Raw genomic sequence first — 24,476 nt, forward strand, 5'->3', positions numbered from 1 at the left:
AAGGCACATGCAGAGGGGTTGGCTTTGGCAAAGAGAAAAGCAAACTCTTCAAATAATGGAAAAAAGGACAGATGACATTAAGGGTTCATAAGATGAGGGGAATGGAAGAAGACAACAGACAACAACATGGTTGCATGGCTTCCTCCTGCTTTATTCAACTAGGCATGAATATAAAAAGAGCAGCCAAAGAGGAGGAATGATCTAGGGTTGGGATCTCACAAGGGATCTGACAGTAGAGAACAGTGTAGACTATTAACTAAGGAGAGAACTAGAGATTTAGACAGGAATAAGGTATAGAAAGACAGAACTGATAGAAAATTATAATCATACGAAGGAATTTTCTAAGTTCCTGATCTTGAAAGCAGAACATTTGTGGATGATGACTGGGACTTTAACTATTTGTTTGCTTGTGTATCCTCCAGTGTCAGTGTAGAATTCTGCACAGAATAATGCTTAATAACTTTTTGTTGAATTGAGTTGTTACAGATTGTCCCATAATACAGAAATTCACTGTTTCCTGAATTACAAAAAGAATTTTTAAAGCATTATTTTTACCTTTGGAATCTTTCATCTTTCTGCAATTTAAGGAATTATTTACTGAATTGGGCCACATTTGTTCAAATTTCTATTTTAGGTTTATGAAATCACTGTGTAATGTAAACCTGAAAAATGCAAGCAATGTGTTAACTATGACATGAACCAATCTGCTTCTATAATACTTTCAAAATGCAAAAGCTGTTCAATGTTGATACCAGGAAATAAAACAGGCTTTGGTAGTAGTTGCTGTTCAAACTAGTGTACTTGGAGGGGAAAACATTAGTACAGTGAAAATAAGTAAGAGCTACCACTCTTCAATCTTTATATTTTATTACAAGTTTTAAGAGTAATGAAATAAGCAAAAATCTAAACACTTAAGCATTCTTAAAATTCTTAAATAAGAAAAAGCCATTTCATGCCAACTTCAAAAAAGCAAGTCTCTCAAATGAGATTTCATTTTTTTTTTCCACTGCAATTTGGTACTTTCTCTGAACATTCTGCTAAACACAGCCATGTCTATATATCAGATTCCCTTATGGTATATCTTCTCTGATTTCAATCTAAGTATTTTCAAAGATTAAATCACTATTACTGATTCCTATACAGGTGCTGTTTCTCATTTATTAACTTAATCTATCATAAGTGAAACAGATAATTTTGTTTCCTTTACCTTACATCTCTATGCATTCTGAGCTACAAAGAAAATTAAAGTAGTATAACTGTTTAGACACTGAACAGGTTATACCAAGGTAAACTTTGCATTCTCCAACTCAAGATACCTTTAAAAAGAGGTCAAACTCCAACAGTTCTGCCAAGAACAGTCTAGATAAAATTAGCAAGTCTTTTGTAGTCCTATGATCCTATCATAATAAACTCATCAGGTTTCATTTTCGAACTAGGCCTAACCAAAGAGAAAAACAAAATTCCATCACAAGCTAATGAAATGAAATATAGTGGGATGATGGGGAACAAAGATCGAGTCATTAATAGCACTCTGTAATAAAGAAAAAAGTAAAATAAATAACATATATCATTAGAATATGATTAAGTTCTATCATTTAACTGCCAGTAACAAGTATTCACTAGGACTTTTGTATTTTACTTCTATTTCTTAGAAAAGTTAAAACAATATCCTTTTATTAGAAAAAAGTCTACGTGTGTATACACATATATACTTTACATAATTTCTAGGAAGAATGTTAGCTAAGGGTATCTAAGGGTAAGACTTCATGCTCAATTAAAAATACCAATTTTTCTATCTGGAAGCAGATCTCTTGGCTATATTACAATAAGAAATATAGCAACTAATGATGTAACCAGCATCAATCAGCTAATTATTAAATAACTTTAAGATAACTGAAACCCAAAGAAATCAAATTCTTCCATTTTCTTTTTTTATGAAAATCTTTCTGCATGATATTACACAGTGACCAAATTTAAGAAAAGCTAGCTTTTAAAAGAATGGCAACCTATCAACAACTACATGAAAGTTCATTCAAATCACTAATGATAAGAGAAATGCAAATGAAAACAACTCATACCCAGCAAATTGGCAAAGGCAAAAGATGGAAATAGTCAATGTTGGAGAGGCTGCAGGAAGACAGGCACACAAGAACACTTGGTGAAGTTGTGAATTGGTCCAACAATTCTGGAAAACAATTTGGAATTATGTGAGCAAAGTCACAACAACATTCATTATCTTCTGACCCTGAGATCCCACTACAGGGCTCATATCACAAATTGATAACAAACAAAAAAGCTCCATCTTTACTGAAATATTTCTAACAATAGTTTAATCGTAGGAAAAAAAAACTGGAAACATTGTAGACTCCTACTGTATGGAGACACTGAACACACTGCAATATATGAATACAATGCAACATGACTGTGTCATAATAATGAATAAGAAGAGTTCAGAAAAACTTGGAAGATTTGTGTGAACTGATAATAGAATGAAGTAAGCAGAGCCAAAAGAACAACATACAAAATTAGTACAATAATGTAATTGAAAGTAGCACTAACATGAAACCAAATGCTAAGCAATTACAATGACTAGGGAATATATAAAGAACCTCTCTTCTTCAGAGTGAGGTTTGGATACTACATTTGCAGAGTGTTGTACATATTGCCAGATATGGTTACTTCATCATCTGGTCTCCTTTAACTGGTTTTCTCTGACTAGTTGGAGAAGGGGCTAGTGTTTAATATATAGAAATGATTGTGATATAAAAACAAAATGTATCTAAGTTATAAAAATATATTATACAGTAAACTAGATATAGTTTCTATATTAGTTGGCTTTATTAATGTTACAGGATGTTCTTAGGAAAGAGGGAAAGAGAACACTTAAGTCATTAAAGTCACTAAACAGTCAAACTGTTTGACGGAGATATCACTATCAGGCATATTCTCCCAGAGATCAAAGAGAAAGAACATGTACAAAATATTAAAAGGAGCACTTCTGTAGTAGCAAAGAACTAGAAACAAAAGTTGGCACACATCAAATGGAGAACAGCTAAACAAACTAGGGTGCAATAAATATAGCAAAATAAAATGATGTTGTAAAAGGGGGTATATTTACAAAAACCTGGAAGGAAAAGCACAAGACAAAGAGTACTAATTCAAGTCAGAGACCCTAAATTCAAATCTTCCCTTTGACACTTGCTGTATATCTTTGGACACATCCGAAAACCTCCATGGACTGAAGTTCCCTCTTTTGTTGAATGAAATAGACTAGGTTGTCTCTAGGGTACCTTCTGGATCTAAATCCACAATCATGTGACTTGTATATCCTAGCAGAGAGTGAAGAGAACAGAAGAACAACTTATAGACAGACTACATTCTAATCCCAAATAACTGTAAAACTGTTCTATTATCTGTGGTATAAGAACAGTCATTCATGCAATAATTCATGACTGCTCCAAAAAGCTAAAGATTATTCTTGAGAGAAGGACTAGATAAAGAATGAGGCTTGTTTTTGCAGACAAGGCAAAGTATGTACTTGTTTTGCCTGACTACACTAATTACTGGGGATGTGGGGGGAGGCAAAGGGGGATAATAACAGAATAGTTTTCAAAGAAAAAAAGCAAAAAACATCAACAAAACAAAAAATACACAAAAGACAGCAAAAGGAGGTTCAGACAGGGATACAGATGAGCAGAGCTGTGCTGGAAATAGTTATATTTAACATGTAATATATGTATATGTGTATACACACATATATGTGAGATTGCCAGTGACATAAAATCATCTTTTTCTGTTCTTTATATATGGAAATGTTCATGTGATGTTTATCAAATTCATAATAAAACTACAAGAAAATATATTTTTAACAAACTTAGTAACCTTGAAATTTTGTTTTCATTGTTTTAGAAATCTGCCACAGAAACAGTAAGTAAACTTCAAAACTGAAATGTGACATTTGTTATCAATCACAATGATTTTAAGTCATTTTGTTTAAAGGTTTTCAGAGAATATAATTTATCCAGTGGAGGATGGGTGGGGTATTTGTAGCTGCTGAAAAATATCATATAAAAATAAAATGCATCATCAAAAAAATTTTTAACCCAAAAAAGGATTTAAAATTAATGGGATATTAGATTTTACAAAACAGAAACCAATGTCAGAAAGACTGAGTGACTTTCCCAAAGTTGGACAGGTAGTAAGTACCTATCAAAATTTAAACTAAGATTCTATGACTCCCAACCCAACGTTCTATTATTACATAGCATTTTAAGTGCCAGATCTTAGTTTGATATTTTTGTCATTTGCCAGTTTCCCATAAGGATGAAATTAAGCAAGTACAGCAGCAGGAAGGCCAAGGCTGTGTAACAAACTAAAAGCTGAAGCAGCCTTCCCCAAAATGACTTTCTTGATATCCAAAAACCCTTACAGTTCTTTGTTATCAATGGCCTTTGAACTTCTCACCATCACTTACAATATTGTCTATTGCTGAAATAATGAACAAGATTTCTACTGTGGATAGAGTAAAAAAGTAAAAAGGTGGGCTATGTGGCGCAGTGGCGCAGTGAATAGAGCCCGGCCCTGGAGTCAGGAGGTCCTGAGTTCAAACCCAGTCTCAGACACTTAACACAAAAACTAGCCATGTGACCTTGGGCAAGTCACTTAACCCCAATTGCCCTATCTTCCCCCCTCCAAAAAGCAAAAAGAAAAGAAAAGGAGTATCGACTCACCGTGTCAATGATTTCAGCTTTGTGATGGTGATGATATAGTAGCTAGCATTTGTATTGTGCCTACTCTGTGCTAAGTGGTTTAAAAATATCACCTCCTTTGCTCCTCACAACAATTCTGGAAGGTAGATGCTGTTGTTAACTACATTTTATAGTTGAGGAAACTGAGGGAAATGGAGGTTAGGTGACCGACTGCCCATGATTTATCTCACTGAGGTTTATGTATGTCTGTGGCTGTATTTGAATTCACGCCTTCCTCACTTCAGATGTAACACTGCATCATCCACTATGACACCTAGCTATCCCAGGTTTGTAACTTCACTCTGAAGTTTACAGATTCATTATAGTTCACAAAGGATATTAATGCTCTTTACATTACCAGTTCATCTTTTTTAAAAACTCTTCTCAACGTGATAAGAGATTTTTTTTTACTTCACAAAGAAGGAACATAAAAAATTTTATAACTTTTAATAGTATTGCAAATCCGCTACAGTGTCACTATGATCACCAACTCTCTGGTGAGACTCTTTTCTATAAATTCATTTAATATTCTAAACATTACTATGATCTAGTTGGCATAAATGAATTTAAAATGGTAGATAAGGTAAACAGTTCTGTTTTGTTGTGTTTTTAGTTACCCAAGGTGGGATCTATAATTACTTTATAAAAGAAGTATAAGATAATAATTTAGAGCTGGAAAGAATCTCAGAGACTATTTATTCCAATATCCTAGTTTTAAAGTTGAGGAAACTAGGGTTAATGAAAATGAAGCAATTAACTCAAATACCTTTAAAGGCTGCTTATTTCTAAATGGTTGTATGCAGGCTACTCTTAGACTGACTGAAAAGTTGTCCTGTGACCACTCATAATCATGAAAATCAAGGAAGACCCATATGTACAAAAATATTTATAGCAGCTCTTTTTGTAGTGGCAAAGAATTGGATATTAAGGGGGTGCCTATCATTGGGGAATGGCTGAACAAAATGTGGCATATGCATGTAATGGAATGCTATTGTACTATGAGAAATGAGGAGCAGATGGACTTCATATTTACCTCGAGAGGCTTATATGAACTGATGCTGAGTGAGAAGATTAGAACCAGGAGAAATTTGTACACAATTACAGTCACAATGTATGTGTAATGAACAACTTTGATAGACTGGACTCTTCTCAGCAATGCAGGGTTATAAGTCAACCCCAAAAGACTCATGATGGAGAGAGATATCTACATCCAGAGAAAGAACTGAGTTTGAATCCAGATAGAAGCAAATTACCTGCTCTTTTTCTTTTTCAGTTTTGTTTCCTCTTTCCCACTGTTCATTCCATCTGATACAATCCTTCTTCATAACCTGACCAATGTCTAATGTGAAAGCATTTGCAGATTCTTTACTTGATTGTATGCTACCATGGGGGCAGAAGGAGGGAAGAGGGAAGGGAGGGAGAGAAAATTTGAAACTCAAGGAATTGTGGAACTGAATCTTGTAAACTAAAAGTAAACAAACAAATTAATAAAGACCAAAAAATGTTTAAAAAAAAAAAGAAAATCAGTGTGAAAGGGTACAGACAATGGAGTCAGAAAATCTGGTTGTAGCTTCTAGATTGGTCAAACATGCAGCAGCAGGGTGATCAGAGTTAAGCTGTAATTAAAGCTTTCTTCTGCACCTCATTTTGCACATCTGTAACCCTGGCATGATAAAATCCATACTACTTTCCTCAAAGAATGGTTATTACAAAAGCATTTTGTCAACCAAAAAAGCACCAGAGCATTAAAAGAAATGTAAGTTATTGTAAAGATACATGCATTTGTATAATGTTCTACAGTTTTTATTTGACCTTCACCATACTCAGAGTATAGTCTAGTTCTTCCTTGGAATTTACTGAAATCTAGTCTCTCCACCAAACTATACAGTGTTAGCTTCCTCCAAACTTCTCTTTGCAGGCTTTTTTCTTTCTGTTGACTCCTTTTACAACTTCAAGGAAAGTCAATGTCTCCATCACTTTTACTTGTTTTTATATAGCCGATTTCTCCCTAAATCTTTCCTTCTGTTCTTTTTTTCTTTCTACTTTCTATTGATTCTCCTGCAATTATAGTGGAAATGGTTAGTCTTTTATAAAAGCAATCAGATAATTCTGGCTATTTAGAGTAAAAGTGAATGAAGTTACAAAACATCTAGGTTTTGGTGCTTGTTAGCTATGCTTGCATGTAGCTAAATGCTCAGGAACTTTCTCTTTACCACCAGACAAGACTGCTATTTCCCTATCCTCAGCTAATTTTGAGTTCTCTGGACATTTCTGAAGCCTAAAGATACTAGAGAGCCCAAGATCGGCTGTATATAAAAGACTTCCTTCATGAAAAGCAAGAAAATAAACATAGCAAGAAACACAATGAGATTATGTTTACATTTAATTTTTTATTTTTTCTCAATTACGTATAAATTTTTTTAATTTTTTAATATTTTGAGTTTCAAATTCCTTCCCTTTCTTCCCTCCTATCTCCTTGTAAAGGCAAACAATTTGATGTCAATTTTATGTTTGCAGTTATGCAAAATATATTTCCATATCATGCTACGAAAAATATGAAGACAAAAAACACCTCAAGAATAAAGTTTTTTTTCTTTCCAACACATCATTTTATTTTTAAATTTTTATTTAGTATTTTATTTTTCTCCAGTTACATGTAAAAACAATTTTTAATATTTATTTTTAAAACTTGGCCCTTCCTCCCTTTCCCACCCCACTCCCCCCATTGAGAAGGCAAGCAATCTGATATAGGTTATACATTGTGTAGTCACACAAAACATATCCGTAACAGTCATGTTGTGAAAGAAAACATAAACAAAAAAAAAAGCTCTAGGAAAAAAGAAAGTTTTAAAAAAAGTATGCTGCAATCTATATTCAGATACCATCAGTTCTTTCCTTGGCGATGGATAGCATTTTTCATCTTAAGTCCTTCAGAGTTGTCTTAGATCGTTGTATTGCTGAGAATAGCTATGTCATTCACAGCTGATCATCTTACAATACTGCTATTACTTTGTACACAGTCACTTTGCATCAAGCCCATGAAAGTCTTCCCAAATTTTTCTGAGCATCCTGCTCATCATTTCTTATAGTACAATAGTATTCCATCGTAATCACATAACACAACAATATCAACCATTCTCCAATTGACGAATATCCCCTCAACTTCTAATTTAAAGAAAGCTTTTAAAAGTATGCTGCAATCAGAACTCTTATCAGTTCTTTCTCTGAAAGTGGATAGAATTTTCATCGTTAAGCCCTTCACAACAGTCTTGGATCATTGCATTGCTGAGTAGCTAACTCATTCATAGTTGATCATCTTACAATATTGATGTTACTGTGTAAAATGTACCTCTGGTTCTGCCCATTTCACTTTGCATCAGTTCATAAGTCTTCCCAGGGCTTCCTGAAAGCATCCTGCTCATGATTTCTTACAGCACAACAGAATTCCATTATAATCATATAGCACAACTTGTTTAGCCATTCCCCAATTAATGGTCATCCCTACAATTTCCAATTCTCTGTCACCACAAAAAGTAGCTATAAATGTTTTAGTACACGTAGGTCCTTTTCCTTTTTTGTTTTTTCAGGGTACAGACCTAGTTCTTCTTTCCTTTTTCTTTAGGGTATAGACCTAGTAAGGGTATTGCTGGATCAAAGAGTATATAAAATTAATAGCCTTTTGGGCATAGCTCCAAATTGTTCTCCAGAATGGTTGGATAAATTTGATAATTCCACCAACAGTGCATTCATGTCCCAATTTTCCTATATCTCCTCCAAAATGTGTCATTTTCCTTTTTTGTCATCTTAACCAATCTAGTAAGTGTGAGGTGATAACTCAGAGTTGTTTAATTTGTATATTTCTAATCAACAGTGGTTTAGAACATTTTTTCATTTGATTATAGACAGCTTCAATTTCATCGGAAAACTGCCTGTTAATTTCCTTTGGTCATTAGTCAACTGAGGAATGACTTGTATTCTAAATTTGAACTGGTTCTTTATATATTTGAGAAATGAGGCCTTTATCAAAGAAATTTGATGTAAAATTTTTCCCTCAGTTTCCTGCTCTTGTTGTAATCTTGGTTACACTGGTTTTGTTTTGTGCAAAACTTTTTTAATTTGATATAATCAAAATTATCTATTTTATAGGCCGTAATGCAATTTTTTGTTTGATCATAAACTCTTCTCTGATCCATAAATCTGACAGGTAAAATATGTCCCACTCCCCTAATTTACTAGTGATATCACCTTTTAGGTTTAAATCATGTACTCAATTTGACCTTATCCTAGTATGTGGTGTGAGATGTTGGTCTATACCTAATTTTGGTCAAACTGCTTTCCAGTTTTCCCAGCAATTTTTGTCAAATACTGACTTCTTGTCCCAAAATCTTGCATCTTCAAGTTTGTCAAACAGTACATAAGTATGGCGATTTACTAATATGTGCTTTAATCTGTTCCACTAATCCACCACTGTTTCACAGTCAGTACCACATTGTTTTTGGTGACTACCACTTTATAATACAATTTGAGATCTGGTATAGCTAATACTACCTTCCTTTACATTTTTTATTAATTCCCTTGATATTCTTGATCTTTTGTTCTTCCAAATGAATTTTATTACTTTTTTCTAGCTCTACAAAATAATCTGCTAATGTGATTGCTAAGGCACCACATGAGTAAATTAATTTAGGTGTGTCATTTTTACTATATTGATTCAACCTACCCATAAGCAACTAATATTTATGCAATTGTTTGGGTCTACCTATATTTGTGTGAAAAGTATTCCATGATTATATTCATATGGTTCTTGGGTTTGTCCTGGCAGGTAAATTCCAGAGTGTTTTATATTGTCTGCAGTTATTTTAAATGGAATTTCTCTCTCTTCTGCTTGGACTTTGTTGGTAATATACAGAAATGCTAATGAATTATGTGGGTTTATTTTATATCCTGCGACTTTGCTAAAGTTGTTTTTTCTGCTAGTTTTTAAGTTGATGCTCTAGGATTCTCTGAGTATATACCACATCACCTGCAAAAAGCGCTACTTTTGTTTCCTCACTGTCTATTCCAATTCCTTCAATTTCTCTTTCTTGGCTTATTGCTATGGCTAGCATTTCTAGAACAATATTGAATAATAGCGGTCATACTGGGCATCCCTGCTTCATCCCTGATCTTATGGGGATGGCTTCTAGTATATCCCCATTATAGGTAACACTTGCTGATGGCTTTAGATAGATGTTACTTAACATTTTAAGGAAAGCTTCATTTATTCCTATGCTTTCTAGTCCTAATATTGAACCAGCTCTTCATTACTAATGTTAAATCCTACCTGGTCATAGTGTATGATTTTTGTAATATATTGCTACTATCTCTTTACTAGTATTTTATTGAAAATTTTCATATCAATATTCACTAGGGAAATTAGTCTATAGTTTTCTTTCTCTCTTTTGGCAAGTCTTCCTGGTTTAGGTATCATGATCATAGTTGTGTCATAAAAGCATATTGGTAGGAATTCTTCTTTGCCTATTTTTCCAAAAAGTTTATATTGTACTGGAATTAGTTGTTCCCTAAATGTTTTATAGAAGTCACCTGTGAATTCATCTGGCCCTAGGACTTTTTTCTTAGGTAGCTCATCTTTCAATTTCCTTTTCTAAGATAGGGTTAAGTATTCTATTTCCTCTTCTGTTAATCCAGTCAATTTATGTTTTTTTTAAATATCCATCCATTTCACTTAGATTATTAGATTTATTGGCCATATATAATTGGACAAAGTAGCTTGTAATAATTAATTTCATCTTGTGGTTGTGAATTTACCCTTTTCATTTTTGATACTGGTAGTTTAGTTTTCTTTTCTTTTCTGAAGTCAAAGTACGCAATGAGTTATCTATTTCTTTGGGGGATTTTCTCCACAAACCAGCTCCTAGATCTAGTTATTATTTCAAAGATTTCCTTACTTTCAATTTAATCTCTTTGATTTTGAGGATTTCTAATTTGGTGTTTAATTAGAAATTATTCATTTTTTTCTTTTTCCTAGTTATTACTTTTAGTTGCATGGCCAATTTGTTGACCTGCTCTTTTTTTATTTTACTGATATAAGAATTTAGAGATGTAAATTTTCCTATAAGTGCTGGTTTGGCTCCATCTCATAAATTTTGTTATGTTGTCTCATTGTCATTCTCTTTAATGAAATTAGTGACTGATTCTAAGATTTGTGCTCTGACTGACATTCTTTAGGATTATATTAGTTTCTATTTAACTTTTAATCTACGTTTTGACAGCCCTTTAATAAATATAATTTTACTGTATTATTGTCTGAAAAGGATGCATTTAATATTTCTGCTTTTCTGTTCTATGTTGTGAGGTTTTTATGCCTAATACAAGGTCAATTTTTGTGAAGGTGTTATGTACAGTTGTGGAAAAGGTATATTCCTTTCTATTCCCATTCAATTGTTTCCAGAGGTCTCTCCAATCTAACTTTTCTAAAATTCTATTCATCTCCTTAACTTCTTTTTTTTGTTTATTTTATGGTTAGATTTCTCTAGTTATGAGAGGTAAAAGTTGAGGTGCTGCACTAGTATTGTATTAGTTTTACTATTTCATCCATAGCTCATTTAACTTTCCCTTTAAATAGGAAACACACATAGGGTTAGATATAACTTCAATGTGTAGTTTCCCCATTTAAAATTAAGTCTATTTTTGCTTTTGCTTTGTCTGAGATAATGATTTCTAATCCATTTTGCTATCCATGGTTGTTTTATGGATGAGCTCATCCTGTTCACATTCACGATGACTGTGTATTTCCTTATATTCTATTTTTTCCCTATTTATCCTGCTTTCTTTTTATCCTGTCCCTCCTCAAGCTTGTTTTGCTTCTAACCTCTACCTCCCTTAATGTACCTTTCCCTTCTATAAGACCCCTCCATTCTCTTACCATTAATCTTTCATTCTTTTATGAGTTTCTTATCCACTTAGATTTCTATACCCAACTGAGTATGTGTGTTATTCCCTCTCTGAGCCAATTCCAATGAAAGTAAAGTTCAAGCATTGCCTGCCATTCCTACTATCTTCCCTACCATTTTAAAAGCTTTTCCTTTTGTATCTCTTTTATGTGAGACAATTTTCCCCCTTCTTTCTCCTCCTTCCCCCTTCTCCGAGTGCAATCCTCTCTCAGTCCATTTCATTTTTCCATTATAGTCAACTCGTACCCCTAACCTCTATGTATACTCGTAACTGCCCTAATAATGACAAAGTTTTTCAGAATTACATGTACTATTTCCTATACAGGAATGTAAACATTTTAAATTTATTGATTCCCTTATGATTTCTCTTTCAGGTTTACCTTTTTTATGCTTCGCGTGAAACTCATATTTGAAAGTCAACTTTTCTTTTCATCACCAATGTTTGAAAAGTCCTCCATTTCATTAACTATCCATCTTTTTTCCTGAAAAATTATGATCGGTTTTGCTGGATATGTGGTTCTTGGCAGTACAACTAGCTGTTTTGCCCTCCAGAATATCATATTCCAAGCCCTCTGCTCTTATAACATGTGAGTTGTTAAATCTTAGGGGGTCCTGACTATGGCTCCATGATGTTTGAATTGTTTCTTTCTGGCTACTTCTGACATTTTCTCCTTGATCTCAGAACTCTGGAATTTTGTTACAATATTCCTGTGAGTTCATTTTGGGATTTCTTTCAGGAGGTAACTAGTGAATTATTTCAATTTCTATTTTGCCATCTGGATTTCAGATATTGTGGCAGTTTTGCTCGATAATTTCTTGACATATCAAGTCTAGGCTTTTTTTTTCTTTATCATGGTTTTTAGGGAGTCCAATAATTCTTTTTGTTTGTTTTTAGAGGGGGGAAGGCAGGGCAGTTGGGAATAAGTGACTTGCCCAAGATCACAAAGCTAGTAAGTGTTAAGTGTCTGAGGACAGATTTGAACTCAGGTCCTCCTGACTCCAGGACTCCAGGCACATTCACTGTGCCAGCTACCTGCCCCAGGGAGTCCAATAATTCTTAAATTACCTCTCCTCAGCCTATTTTCCATATCTGTTGTTTTTCCTTTTTCTTCTACTTTTAAATTTGTCTTGTTTCTTGGTGTCTCATGGTGTCATTAGATTCTAGTTACCCAATTCTAATTTTAAGGAATTATTTTCTTTATTTTTGTTTTTGTACCTCATTTTTCATTTGGTCAATTCTGCTTTTCAAGGCATTCTTCTCTTTGATAGATTTTTACACTTCTTTTATCATTTGGTTAATTCTATTTTTTAATGTATTATTTTCTTTATTAGTTTTTTTGTGCCTTTTTTAATCAAACTATTGTCATTCTTTTTATACTTTCCTTTCATTATTCTAGTTTTTCTCCACTTTTCCTCCTATTTCTCTTATTTGGTTTGTACTCATCCAGTAATTCTTGTTGAGTTTGTATCAAATTAACATTTTTCTTTGAGGCTTTGCTTATAGCTGCTTTGATATTATTTTCTTCTGAGTTTGTGTCTTGATCTTCCCTGTCATGCTAATAACTTGTTACAGTCAGATTTTTTTGTTTTTGTTGTTTACTCGTTTTTCCAGCCCATTTCTTGCCTCTGAACTTTGAGTTAAAGTTGGGCTCTGCTCCCAGGGTGTAGGAGGCACTGCCCCAAGTTTCAAGTCTTTCATACTGCTATTTTCAGAGCTACCTCTGGGAGACTATAGGCTTACAGTGCTTCCCAGCTGATATGCTCTAAGGAGACGTGATCACTGCTCTCCTCGCCTATGTTCTGGTCTTTATCCAAGAAGGGAGTTTGTTCCTCTATAGCCACCAGTACTAACAGTCCTCTTGGCCCTAGGAATGTGACCAGGTCCCCAACTATTCCTGCAGCCACAACTGCTAATGCTCCTCTCTACCTTGGAATTGAGATCAGGGTCCCTACTCCTCCATAAGTCACCATAAGCATTCCTCTCAGTCCTAGAATAGCAACCAAAGCCTCTGCCCCCCTGCAGTAGTCATAACTGCTATCACTCATTTTGGCCCTGGGAACACTACCTAGAACTGTGTATGGGCAATGCAACAGCATCTTAAACCCAGTAACAGTTAAGGGACCATTTCAATCTCCTTCCAAACAGTTGTTCAAACCCACCACCAACTCCACCCAGCCCAGCCCCACTCTGTTGGCTGAAAGCTCTAGAAGCTTCTGCTATCATCAAGGCAGCTGCCTCCAAGACTCACAGCTGGCACCCTGGCCTATGCTACATCTTCTGCACTGAGCTCCATGCCTGACCACCTGCTCAGTGAGACAGACCTTTCCTGTAGAACTCTTAAAATTGTCTTAGATTAGAAAATTGCTTCACTTGACTTTTTTCTGCCACTCCAGAATTTTATTTGAGGTATAATTTTAGAGTTGTTTGAAGGGAAATTTGGGAGAACTCTGCTGAATGCTTCTTTACTTCCCCAATATTCAAGTGACAAAATATAAAATTAAAATAACCTAAATACAATTAATGAACATTCATTATACTTACTGCTCTAAAAGATAGTAAAATACATTTAGTCACAATGATAGCAAGTTATGTTATTTAATATGCGTTTTCCTTCCATAAGCTGTACCCAGACACGAATACTAAAAAAAAAAAGATGTTCTATGTAGAACAACTAACTTTCACAAAATTCCTTCTTTGGTACCTCACCGTCATGGAGGCAATCCATGGTTCTAACACTTCCATATTTCAGATACCACAAGTCTCCAAAATCATCTAATGAAAACTAACAAGAGTATAACAATTTGTACTGGTAAAGGGTGTACTGACACCAGTAAAACCACAGGTCTTTCAGAAGTGGAGTCCTTCACTAGTTACTCAAACAAAACTTGAATGACCACTCATTAAGGATATTGTGTAAGGGGGCAGCCAGGTAGCACAGCGAGTAAGAGCACCGGCTCCAGTGTAGGGATGACCTGGAGATCAAATCTGGGCTCAGATTCTCAGCATCACACCCAGAAAAAACTGGCCATGTAACCTTGAGCAAGTTACTTAATCCTGATTGCTTAAAAAAAAAAAAAAGAATATTGTGTAAGGTCAGATATAGGTTAGAGTGGAAAGCCTCTAAGGTACTCTAAATGTACTGTCTGTTGCTCTGAAATAAGGTTTGTATTGTAAAAGGATTTATTCATCACTGTTATATTTTAACTAACGTTAAAGCCATGCTTCCTATGCAAATCTTAAAATACCAAAAAACACCACAAAAATACTGTTTCAATTTTTTTTTTTAATTTGATAGAATCAACACTCCCAACCACTCCACCTTGCTCTTTCAGATGAAGGCTGTGGGACCCCTCAACCAAAAAGTTCTTCACAATTATCTTGGTATATTTATGCTTTAATTGAGAGAAAATAACTCTAAATTATAGCAAAGGATACTGCTCTTACTGTATAGTCAGAAACTTCCTGTTGTAAAGTTATTGAATTTGTCATGTTATTATAATAAACATTTATCCCTATGTTTATAGGAGACAGCAGGAAGAGTATTATTCTCCTGAAATTAAAGTGGAAATCTGTATGGGTGCTACTGCAACTGTGTCTCACGTTTTTCTTCATAGTATCAAAAGCTAGAAATAAACTGAGATATACAAAAATAAGAAAATTATAGGAAAACAAGATATGTGTGGGTAACCAGATGAATATGCAAGAGTTTCAACTCAACAAAATCACTATCATTTAATCCTTTTCTAAAAACGGAGAGCGTTTTCTAATAACCTTGCTTTGGCATATCATTTTTATAAATATTTTTCCTTGTTTATGAAATACCTACATACAATAAACTACCTTTCCCAAGAAACAGTAATATACACAAATATTGACATAGATATGTCATAGGTGGAATCTTCGCATGGAAGTTTAAAAACACAATTTTCTCACAAATTTACTTTATAACTAACTATATAATATTTTACCAACTATTATAAAATAAAAGCCATTTTTAGAAATTTTTCAAAGACTATTAAAGGGGAAAGAAGAAAATTTTTAAAATAATGGGGTAAAAAAAGAAAGAAAAAGACATCAGTGAAAGCCATAGTCAATCAACATTTTATCACCACTGATTACTAAAACATGCATTAACAATATACTCTCCCATCAATTTTCCTTTTAGTCTACTAGGAGGGCAACTAAGGGACACCATAGATAAAGAGCCAGGAGTGAAATCTGAGTTCAAATCTGAGCTCAACCACTTACTATGTTATATATATAGTATATGTAATATACTATATATAGAATATATATATATCATGTATATACTATATATATAGTATACATATTATATATATACTATATATAGTATATACAATATATATTATATTACTATTAGCTATATGACCCTAAGCAAGTCACTTAACCTTGTCCGCATTAGTTCCCCATCTGTAAAATGAGCTAGAGAAGGAAACGGCAAACCCCTCCAGTATCTTTGCCAAGAAAATCCCAAATGGGGCCTCAAAGAGTCAGACAAGACTGAAAAATGAATAAATAACAATAAAACTACAAAGAAGGCCCTACAAAAGAGGCAACAATAAGCATTAAGTGTGTACTATGTACCAGACACTGTGCTAAGCATTGGGCACTGAGCTAAAATAGTAGAAGTCAAACCAACTCATAAAGTGAAATAAAAAATTAACTACAGGAGTCAAATCATCTGAAAAAAAAAAAAATAATGGCATTATATATCATTGAGACTAAACAATCTAGACATATACAAACTCACACACACATCATCATCAAAAGACCAGAGTGTAGAGACACTGAAATTACAACTGACTTTAAACCAATATATACTGCCTAGGTTAAACCTTTTGTCATATTTCTAATCTCTAAAAGAACAAGTTCTTCAAAAATCTGCTTTAGCATAATTCCAGAAATTACAAGCAATTTGCCCCTCATTATTTGGAAGGAAATTCAGCAACAGCCAACTGAAATTACAAAAATAATAATCCATTGTTTTTCACACATGCAGAAAATAAAATGCAGGAAGAGCATGCAATTTCAATTTGACATTTTAAGGGCTATAAGGATTACATTGTACTTGTATGCTCAGCACCTAGCATACTGCCTAGCATGTTATAGACATTTAATAAGTGCTTATCCTTTGCAGACTGATTTTTAAAATGCTATAACTTATGTTAGGTTCTGGGATTTCAACAAAGAGAAATTTCCATACCCACCTTAAAACTGACAACAGGGTTTACTGAACAACAATACAACCAACTAATACATATATGGAGTAGCTAGATGACACAGTGGATAGAGTCTGAGGCTTGGAGTCAGGAATACTAATCTTCCAGAGTTCAAAGCTGGCCTCAGGTACTTACTACTTGTGTGGGCAAGTCCCTGAACAATGTTTGCCTCAGTTTCCTCATCTATAAAATGAGCTAGAGAAGGAAATGGCAAACCTCTTCAGTATCTCTGCCTAGAAAACCCCAAATAAGGTCACAAAAAAGTAGGACAGGACTGAAAAAAAATGACTGAATGACAACAAAAGTGACAACAATATGTATTCCTTCAAAAGATGCTATAATCCCAAATCCCTGATTAGACATAATCCAAGAAAGTCAAGTCACACATATATCGATCTGAACACCAAGAAATCCTGTGATTCTGGAAGATCTACAGGGTTTTTTTTGTGTAATTTTATTTTGTTTTTACCAAAACAGATCAAAGTAACTGTTTCCTCTAATCTGTGGTAAAGAAACTCTATCTACCTCTGAACCATCTGTGGTACAGTAGAAACAAAGGTTACTAAAATTCTTTAGGAGTAAAGAACTTCTACCAATGAATATTCAGCCACTCTAGTAATCTCAATTTGCATAACCTCCACCTCCTTTCAGTCCAAGGAGTGAAAGAGACTGAAGGAACCAGGCTATATAACAACTAATACCATAATAAGAAGTTTAATTTTAGTCTCAAGTGCTCTGTTAATGATGATGAGTAACACCAGCATTTATACAGCACTATAAGTTCTACAAAATACTTTATACTTGTCATCATATTTGATCCTCAATATTCCTTCAATTTTTTTTCAACAACTGCACAAAGTTAAAATTTCTGAGCAGAAAATTTTCACTCAGCACTTTTAAAGTTTGGGTTTTTTTTTTAATAATATACATAATATAAATACTTCTAATGAAAACTGAAAATCTGTATACTTTTGATTTTATTAACTGAGTGACACAATAAAATTTATAACCTTTTTGTCAGAACGTTCCCATAAATAGTCACTATTTACATAGTTTTCTTTGCTTTCCTTTTTTAATTGTAACGTCACCTTTATACCTGACTTTGTGTCTATCTCACATAACTTCACATTTCTGCCACTAGGTGACCTTAATAAAGCAATAGCTCCAGTCAAACATCACTTTCTCATTCATTTGAACATAGGAAGGCCACCTGATTCATTCCTAATGAGATCAGTCAAGATCCCACCAGACAAATCCAACAGCAGCTGATAAATCAATTATAATATATAGAACATCAAGGAAAGAAAAGTAAAAATCAATAGTGTAATTAGTTGACTTAAAATCAGCAGCATTCTTAAAAAAAAAATTTCAGTTGCACAGCAACACAGAAATGTTAAATGATTTGTCTAGTGTCTGACACAGGATCTGAAGTCAAGCAACCTCTTTTAACTATCAAAATTCTAGTGTGTAATTTTGTTGTTCAGTTGTGTTCAACTGTAGGACCACATTTCGCAATTTTCTTGGCAGAGATGATGGAGTGATTTGCCCTTTCCTTCTCCAGCTTATTTTACAGATGAGAAACTGAGACAAAAAGGGTTAAGTGACTTGCCCAGGGTCACAAAGCTAGTAAGTGTCTGAGGCCAAATATGAACTCAGGAAGATGAGTCTTACTGATTCCAAACCCAATGTTCCATTGCACCACCTATCTGCCACAGTCTTATTATCTCCCCCCCCCCAAAAAAATTGATCATTTTGATTACACAAAATTGGAAAGCTTTTGTACCAACAAAATGAATGCATCTAAGATAAAATGTGAAGCAGTCAAATAAAGAATTAGGGAAAAAACCTTTGCATCAAATTTCTCAAAGGGTTAGTATCCAAGATATAGAGGTAACTAAAAACAATATTTAAGACCAAAAGCAATTTTCTAAATGCAAGTAGTCAAAAAATATGAATAGTTCTCAAAGAATTTCAAATTATTAACAACCATCTGAAAGAATGTTCCAAATCACTATAAGAGAAATGCAAATCCAAATAATCTTAATGTATCACCTCATACCCCGCAAATGGGAAAAGACAAAAACTGATACTGTGTTGGTGGAACTGTAAATTAGTACAAACTGTCTACAAATCAATTTGCCATTATGAAATATAGTCATGAAAATATCCTTACTCTGTCTAAAAAAGATTCTGTTCCTACATCAGAAATACATAGTTATATAAACAAGTCACTGACCCAAAAAAAAGAACCCCTCAACACCAAAATATTAAAACCAGTGCTTTTTGTAGTAATAAAGAACTGGAAACAAAGTATTGTTATAAGGAATAGCTCTCTGAAAGGGATAGGGAGACACAAGAGGAAATCCAAGTGATTAAAAGAATAAAAAAATATATTTTTAATTAAAAAGTAAAAAATTTATTCAGATTCAATGATTCACAATCTTACCACTCAGTAAAAGTTATACTCCCACATATGTTTAATAGTAGCTCACACTTAGTGCTTTAAAAAGATTAAGATAGAAAATAACTAGTAACTATTTTGTAAAGACATTTTAAAACACAAATAATAATCTAATTTTGCTTAATTCCCATTCTGCTACATATAATTTCAATCAGTTACAGCATTGTAGATAAAAGCCAGTCTTTGGAATCAGGAAAAACTGAGTTTAATTGTCAAATCTGATATATAAGCACTCTGGGATACTTAGTAAGTCACAATACCACCACCACCAGGCTACTAAGACTTAAATTTTCAGATTTAAGTTATTGATCTACATGGTAGAGGGTATTTCCTCACTCAGAGTTCTGGGTACCATAAAATAATTACATAGAAGAAAGTATTCAGAAGCAGTTAACTTCCCAAATAATGATGAATGAACTCTGCTGTTTTTATAAACTGTACTTAATCTTTTGTAATGATTATAAACTTGAACCAGGGAGAAAGGTATGATTTAAAGAAAAATAAAACTCTAAAATATTACGCCAAAGTTTTTTAAAAAGAATAAAACAAGTCCACATTCCAGAATCACTTTAAATTAATAAAGAGCATGGTACAGAGAGAACATTAGACTTAGGAGAAGATCTTCAAGAATTTTAATACTTATTTGACTTACTTTACCTTGAGCAGGTCATCTTAACTTCTCCAAAACTTTATTTCTTTAAAATTTAAGACTTTCCATAATGTAAAAAAAGACACTTTTCACAAAGTTTCATCTAACTTTAAAATGTAATAAAAATAAATTGATAGGGGGCGGCCAGGTAGCACAGCGAGTAAGAGCACCGGCTCCAGTGTTGAGATAGACCTGGAGATTGAATCCCGGGCTCAGACACTTAGCAACCACCCAGAAACACCTGGCCGTGTAACCTTAAGCAAGTTACTTAACCCCAATTGCTTAGGGGCGGCCAGGTGGCTCAGCGAGTAAGAGTACCGGCTCCAGTGTTGGGACGACCTGGAGATCGAATTCCGGGCTCAGACACTCAGCACCACACCCAGAAATAACTGGCCGTGTAACCTTGAGCAAGTTACTTAACCCTGATTGCTCAAAAATAAATAAATAAATAGATTGATAAATGGATAACTTCCAATAGTTGGTCAGTCACAAATAAACATTTATTAAGCAGCCACCATGTGCCAGGCACTCTGCTAGGTACTAAAGTGCTCCATGTTACATGGAGGTGACCCCGGGTCTACAAAGCTATACAAGCAAAGACTCCAGGAGGCCCTACCAGCTGGAAAAGGCTTTTAGTACAGGCCTGAAGAGATAGACCTAGGTTAAGTCAGTCTAATAGTAACTAAGGCTGGAGATTTAAAATGCAATTAAAACCATCTTTACTACCCAACTCTGGAGAAACTCTGGGGCCCCTGCCCTGTGCTAACCAGCAATTTCTAACTGCCCTCAACAAACTCACACCCCAGCAATTTCCAACCACCCCTGGTCCTAAAACACCTGACAAAGCTAACCCAAAGACATTTTTTTGCAACCTTGCTCCTGTAACTTCTCAACCCTTCTCCTCTTGCAGCTTGACTGAAAGAATAAGCCTCTAGAGTTAAAAGGATTTCACAGGACTACTCTCTTACTTCTAATCACCACAGTTATCCAACTTGCCAAGCTCAATCAGAAAAACATTCCCTATAGGCAAATGGAGTTTTAGCTGAAACTTTTGAAAATTCCCTCTGTGATGGGCCTTTTTATACCCAAGTGATGAAAGAAAACAAACTGGCTCCCCATCCCCTTTAAAAAAAAAAAAAAAAAAAGCTCAGCTATATGTTGCTGGAACATTGGTCAGGTAGGGAAAGGGACTAGGCAATGTGAGGCCAAAAAGAGAAAAGAAACAGGCAGGAAGAGGCAAATATAACCCTGCTGTCAGCAGCAGCTCCTACCCAAAAGCAACTTAGAATGCCTCACTCAGAGGCAGCTAGGTGGCACAGTGAATAGAGCACCAGCCCAGGAGTCCAGAGGCCCTGAGTTTGAATTTGGCCTCAGACATTTAACATTTACTAGCTGTGTGACCTTGGGCAAGTCACTTAACCCCAATTCCCCTGCCCTCCCCCCTCCAAAAAGACCAAAAGAAAGAATTCCTCACTCGCCATCCATACAAAATCAGTACAACTCCTACCACAATAAAAACTAAGTTCAAAAGATTCATTACAAGATTCATTAAATTCATTATGCCCTAGACACGGGACATAATAACCTTTGAAGACTACCTCCTATTAGGCAAAAGGAAATATGGAAATGGAATTCAAATAATGGAGATAATACCATAGGGCTTTTTAAAACTCAAGTTCTAAAAGTAAGTAAAACTCTCTGAAAGTGAAGAAAGAAGAGAGGCTCAGGCATCAAACAACTAGCTAGCAAAAAATGCAAAAGGGAAACAAAAGGCCTTTTCTTTCATAATAGAGAACCACAAATACTTGAAAAAGCAAAGAAAAAATTCTGTGGAAAGGGAAAGAATGAAGCAGAATGAAAAACTAAAGATAGTAAAAAAGGGAGAAAGGTCTGAGATTATGGTCCCTGGAAATCTAGAAGTGATTAATTAACTTATAAGAGTTAAATATCAGAACACTGAAGGAATAACCCTGAGGTGAAAGTTTTATAAAGTTTTCATTCTTTAAATCTTAAGAGAATGTGAAAGAAAAACTTCTTCCACCTACTTCATCACTTTCCTCTACTTCAATGCCACCATCTTTGTCATCATCCATCTGTTTATGTATTGTTCGAAGAGCTTCTAGACTAAATCTGTCTTCTTCAGTAAAACATGGTGGACTCAATGAAATGCAAGGATCTGAAAAGAAAAAAAAAAGGACAATTACTGATCAGCTGTAAAAGAACAGGCTACTATTACAGTGAAGGAAAAACAGTTTCATTTTAGGTTAATCTAAAATCAGCTTAACATTTCTAACAAAGAATGCTACACATAGCAGCACATATTCAATAAATGACAATTTCATACAATCCAATTTAAATGGGTGTTAAGTTGCCACTTCATAAAATATTTCAATATTAAATTCACGCTTGTCTTTCTCTACTTAAGTACACTATTTCAGCACATACTAATATCCTTCTTCCTCCTCTTCAATATCCACGTCTAACATTCATCTAAAATAACGTATTTAATAATCTCTCCAGACAAACTGGTCATTAATGAAGCCAAAAGTGACAGGAAATAAAGTAATTTTTCTATAATTCAGTTAAACAAAAAATATGACTTTCAGAAATATCTGAAAAAAACAAGGTATCACAAAGATAATACAGAAAAAGATTTAAGAAAGCATTTATTAAATGCCTGTTATGTACCAGGAATTGTGCAATGGAGCTGCAAATATTAAGAATTAAATAACTTAGAGCAGCTAGGTGGCGCAGTGAATAGAGCACTGGCTATGGAGTCAGGAGGAGGTGAATTCAAATCCAGCCTCAGACACTTGACACACTTATTAGCTGTGTGACCTTGGGCAAGTCACTTAACCCTAACTTCCCTGCCCTCCTCCTCTCCAAAAAAAAAAGGACAAAAAAAAATTTTATGTAACTTTTATTCTGCTAGGTCTCACATTCTAATAGGGGAGAGAAAAAGAGCAATTTGCAACTATGCACAAAGGGCAATCAAACTGTGCATACCCTTTGATCCAGCAATACCACTACTAGGTCTATATCCCAAAGAGATCATGAAAAAGGTGAAAGGATCTACATGTACAAAAATATTTATAGCAGCTTTCTGTGGTGGCAAAGAATTGGAAATTGAGAGGATGCCCATCAGTTGGGGAATGGCTGAAAAGTTGGGGTATATGAGTGTAATGGAATACTACTGGTCTATAAGAAATGATGAGCAGACAGACTTCAGAAAATCACCTGTGAAGTGATGCTGAATGAAGTGAGCAGAACCAAGAGAACACCATACATATTAATAACACTGTGTGATGACCAACTTTGATAGACTTAACTCTTCTCAGCAATACAATGATCTAAGACCCCTCCCATCTCACTACCAACTCTTCTTTTAACTGTCATGGATTTCAGAGATAACTCCAATTCTATTGTTTGACCTAAGCAAAGTCACAATCTCTCTGGGCCTCAGCAGTCTCATCTATAAACAGAGCTGAAATAAACCATTTCTAAGGTAATTTTCCAGAACTAAATTCTATGGTTAAGGGATTGCGACTACAGTCAAATATGAACAATCCTGGCAAGAAATAAGCTGGAAATCATTAGCAGCCTATTAACTCAAATAACTAAAGTTTAAGCTATGACAAAAGTATTTAGCTTTTGTGCAAAGAATTTCAAACGTATATCACAAAAAGGGTAAGAGAGAGAAACACTGTGGAGGCGGGGGAGAACAGGCTACAACATAACAAGCAAGAAACTATAGAGAAAAATAGGATAGAAAATATCATCAGAGAAATACATGATAAAAAAAAAGAGGGGGTTGGTCTTATGGAAGAGGAAAGGGATAAGAGGGTGACAGCCTGAGTGCTCTACTGGTACCCACAAAATGTAAGGAGAAATCAAAGACTGGGTGGACACCCTGTGACAAAATTACAGGAAGACTTGTACAAGTATCTCATAGGATGAGCAAACATAAATGGTTTGAAATCTGCATCAATGCAGGAATATCCCAATCAATGAATTCATAGATCCCTTTGACTATGAGTGTCTTAAAACATTTTTTTAACAAAAGTATTTTTTAAATCAGGTTTTAATATATTTCTTTCATTATTATTTTATGTAGCCTGCCATACTGATGTGTTGGTTAGTTTTAAAGTGGACAGCATAAAAGAAGGAGGTACTCTGAGAAAGGAAATTAATATCATTATAAATAACCAATTACTAATTCAGAACACAGATTAAAGCTGGATAGAGAGAGTAAGAGTTCAGCTTTATATAGCTCTTTAAGATTAATGTAGAATCGGGGTGGCCAGGTAGCACAGTGAGTAAGAGCACCGGCTCCAGTGTTGAGAAGACCTGGAGATCGAATCCCGGGCTCAGACACTTAGCACCCACCCAGAAACACCTAGCCGTGTAACCTTGAGCAAGTTACT

At 34.5% G+C, this 24,476-nt stretch overlaps 1 protein-coding gene across 3 annotated transcripts in view; it reads right to left on the minus strand.

The window, feature by feature from the left end:
• STIM2 (stromal interaction molecule 2) overlaps positions 1-24,476 on the minus strand; it is a 179,684-nt gene that overhangs the window by 103,475 nt on the left and 51,733 nt on the right. For all 3 annotated transcript variants that reach the window (XM_069068827.1, XM_069068821.1, XM_069068823.1), the window contains one exon: positions 22,098-22,228. In XM_069068827.1, coding sequence (XP_068924928.1) covers positions 22,098-22,145 — 48 coding nt within the window. In that variant the 5' untranslated portion in view covers positions 22,146-22,228. The remainder of the gene's footprint in view (positions 1-22,097; positions 22,229-24,476) is intronic.

This window comes from Petaurus breviceps, unplaced genomic scaffold, assembly GCF_028583685.1.
Source record: "Petaurus breviceps papuanus isolate PSGF00001 unplaced genomic scaffold, PetGlider_PUasm1.0 140, whole genome shotgun sequence".
NCBI lineage: Eukaryota > Metazoa > Chordata > Mammalia > Diprotodontia > Petauridae > Petaurus > Petaurus breviceps.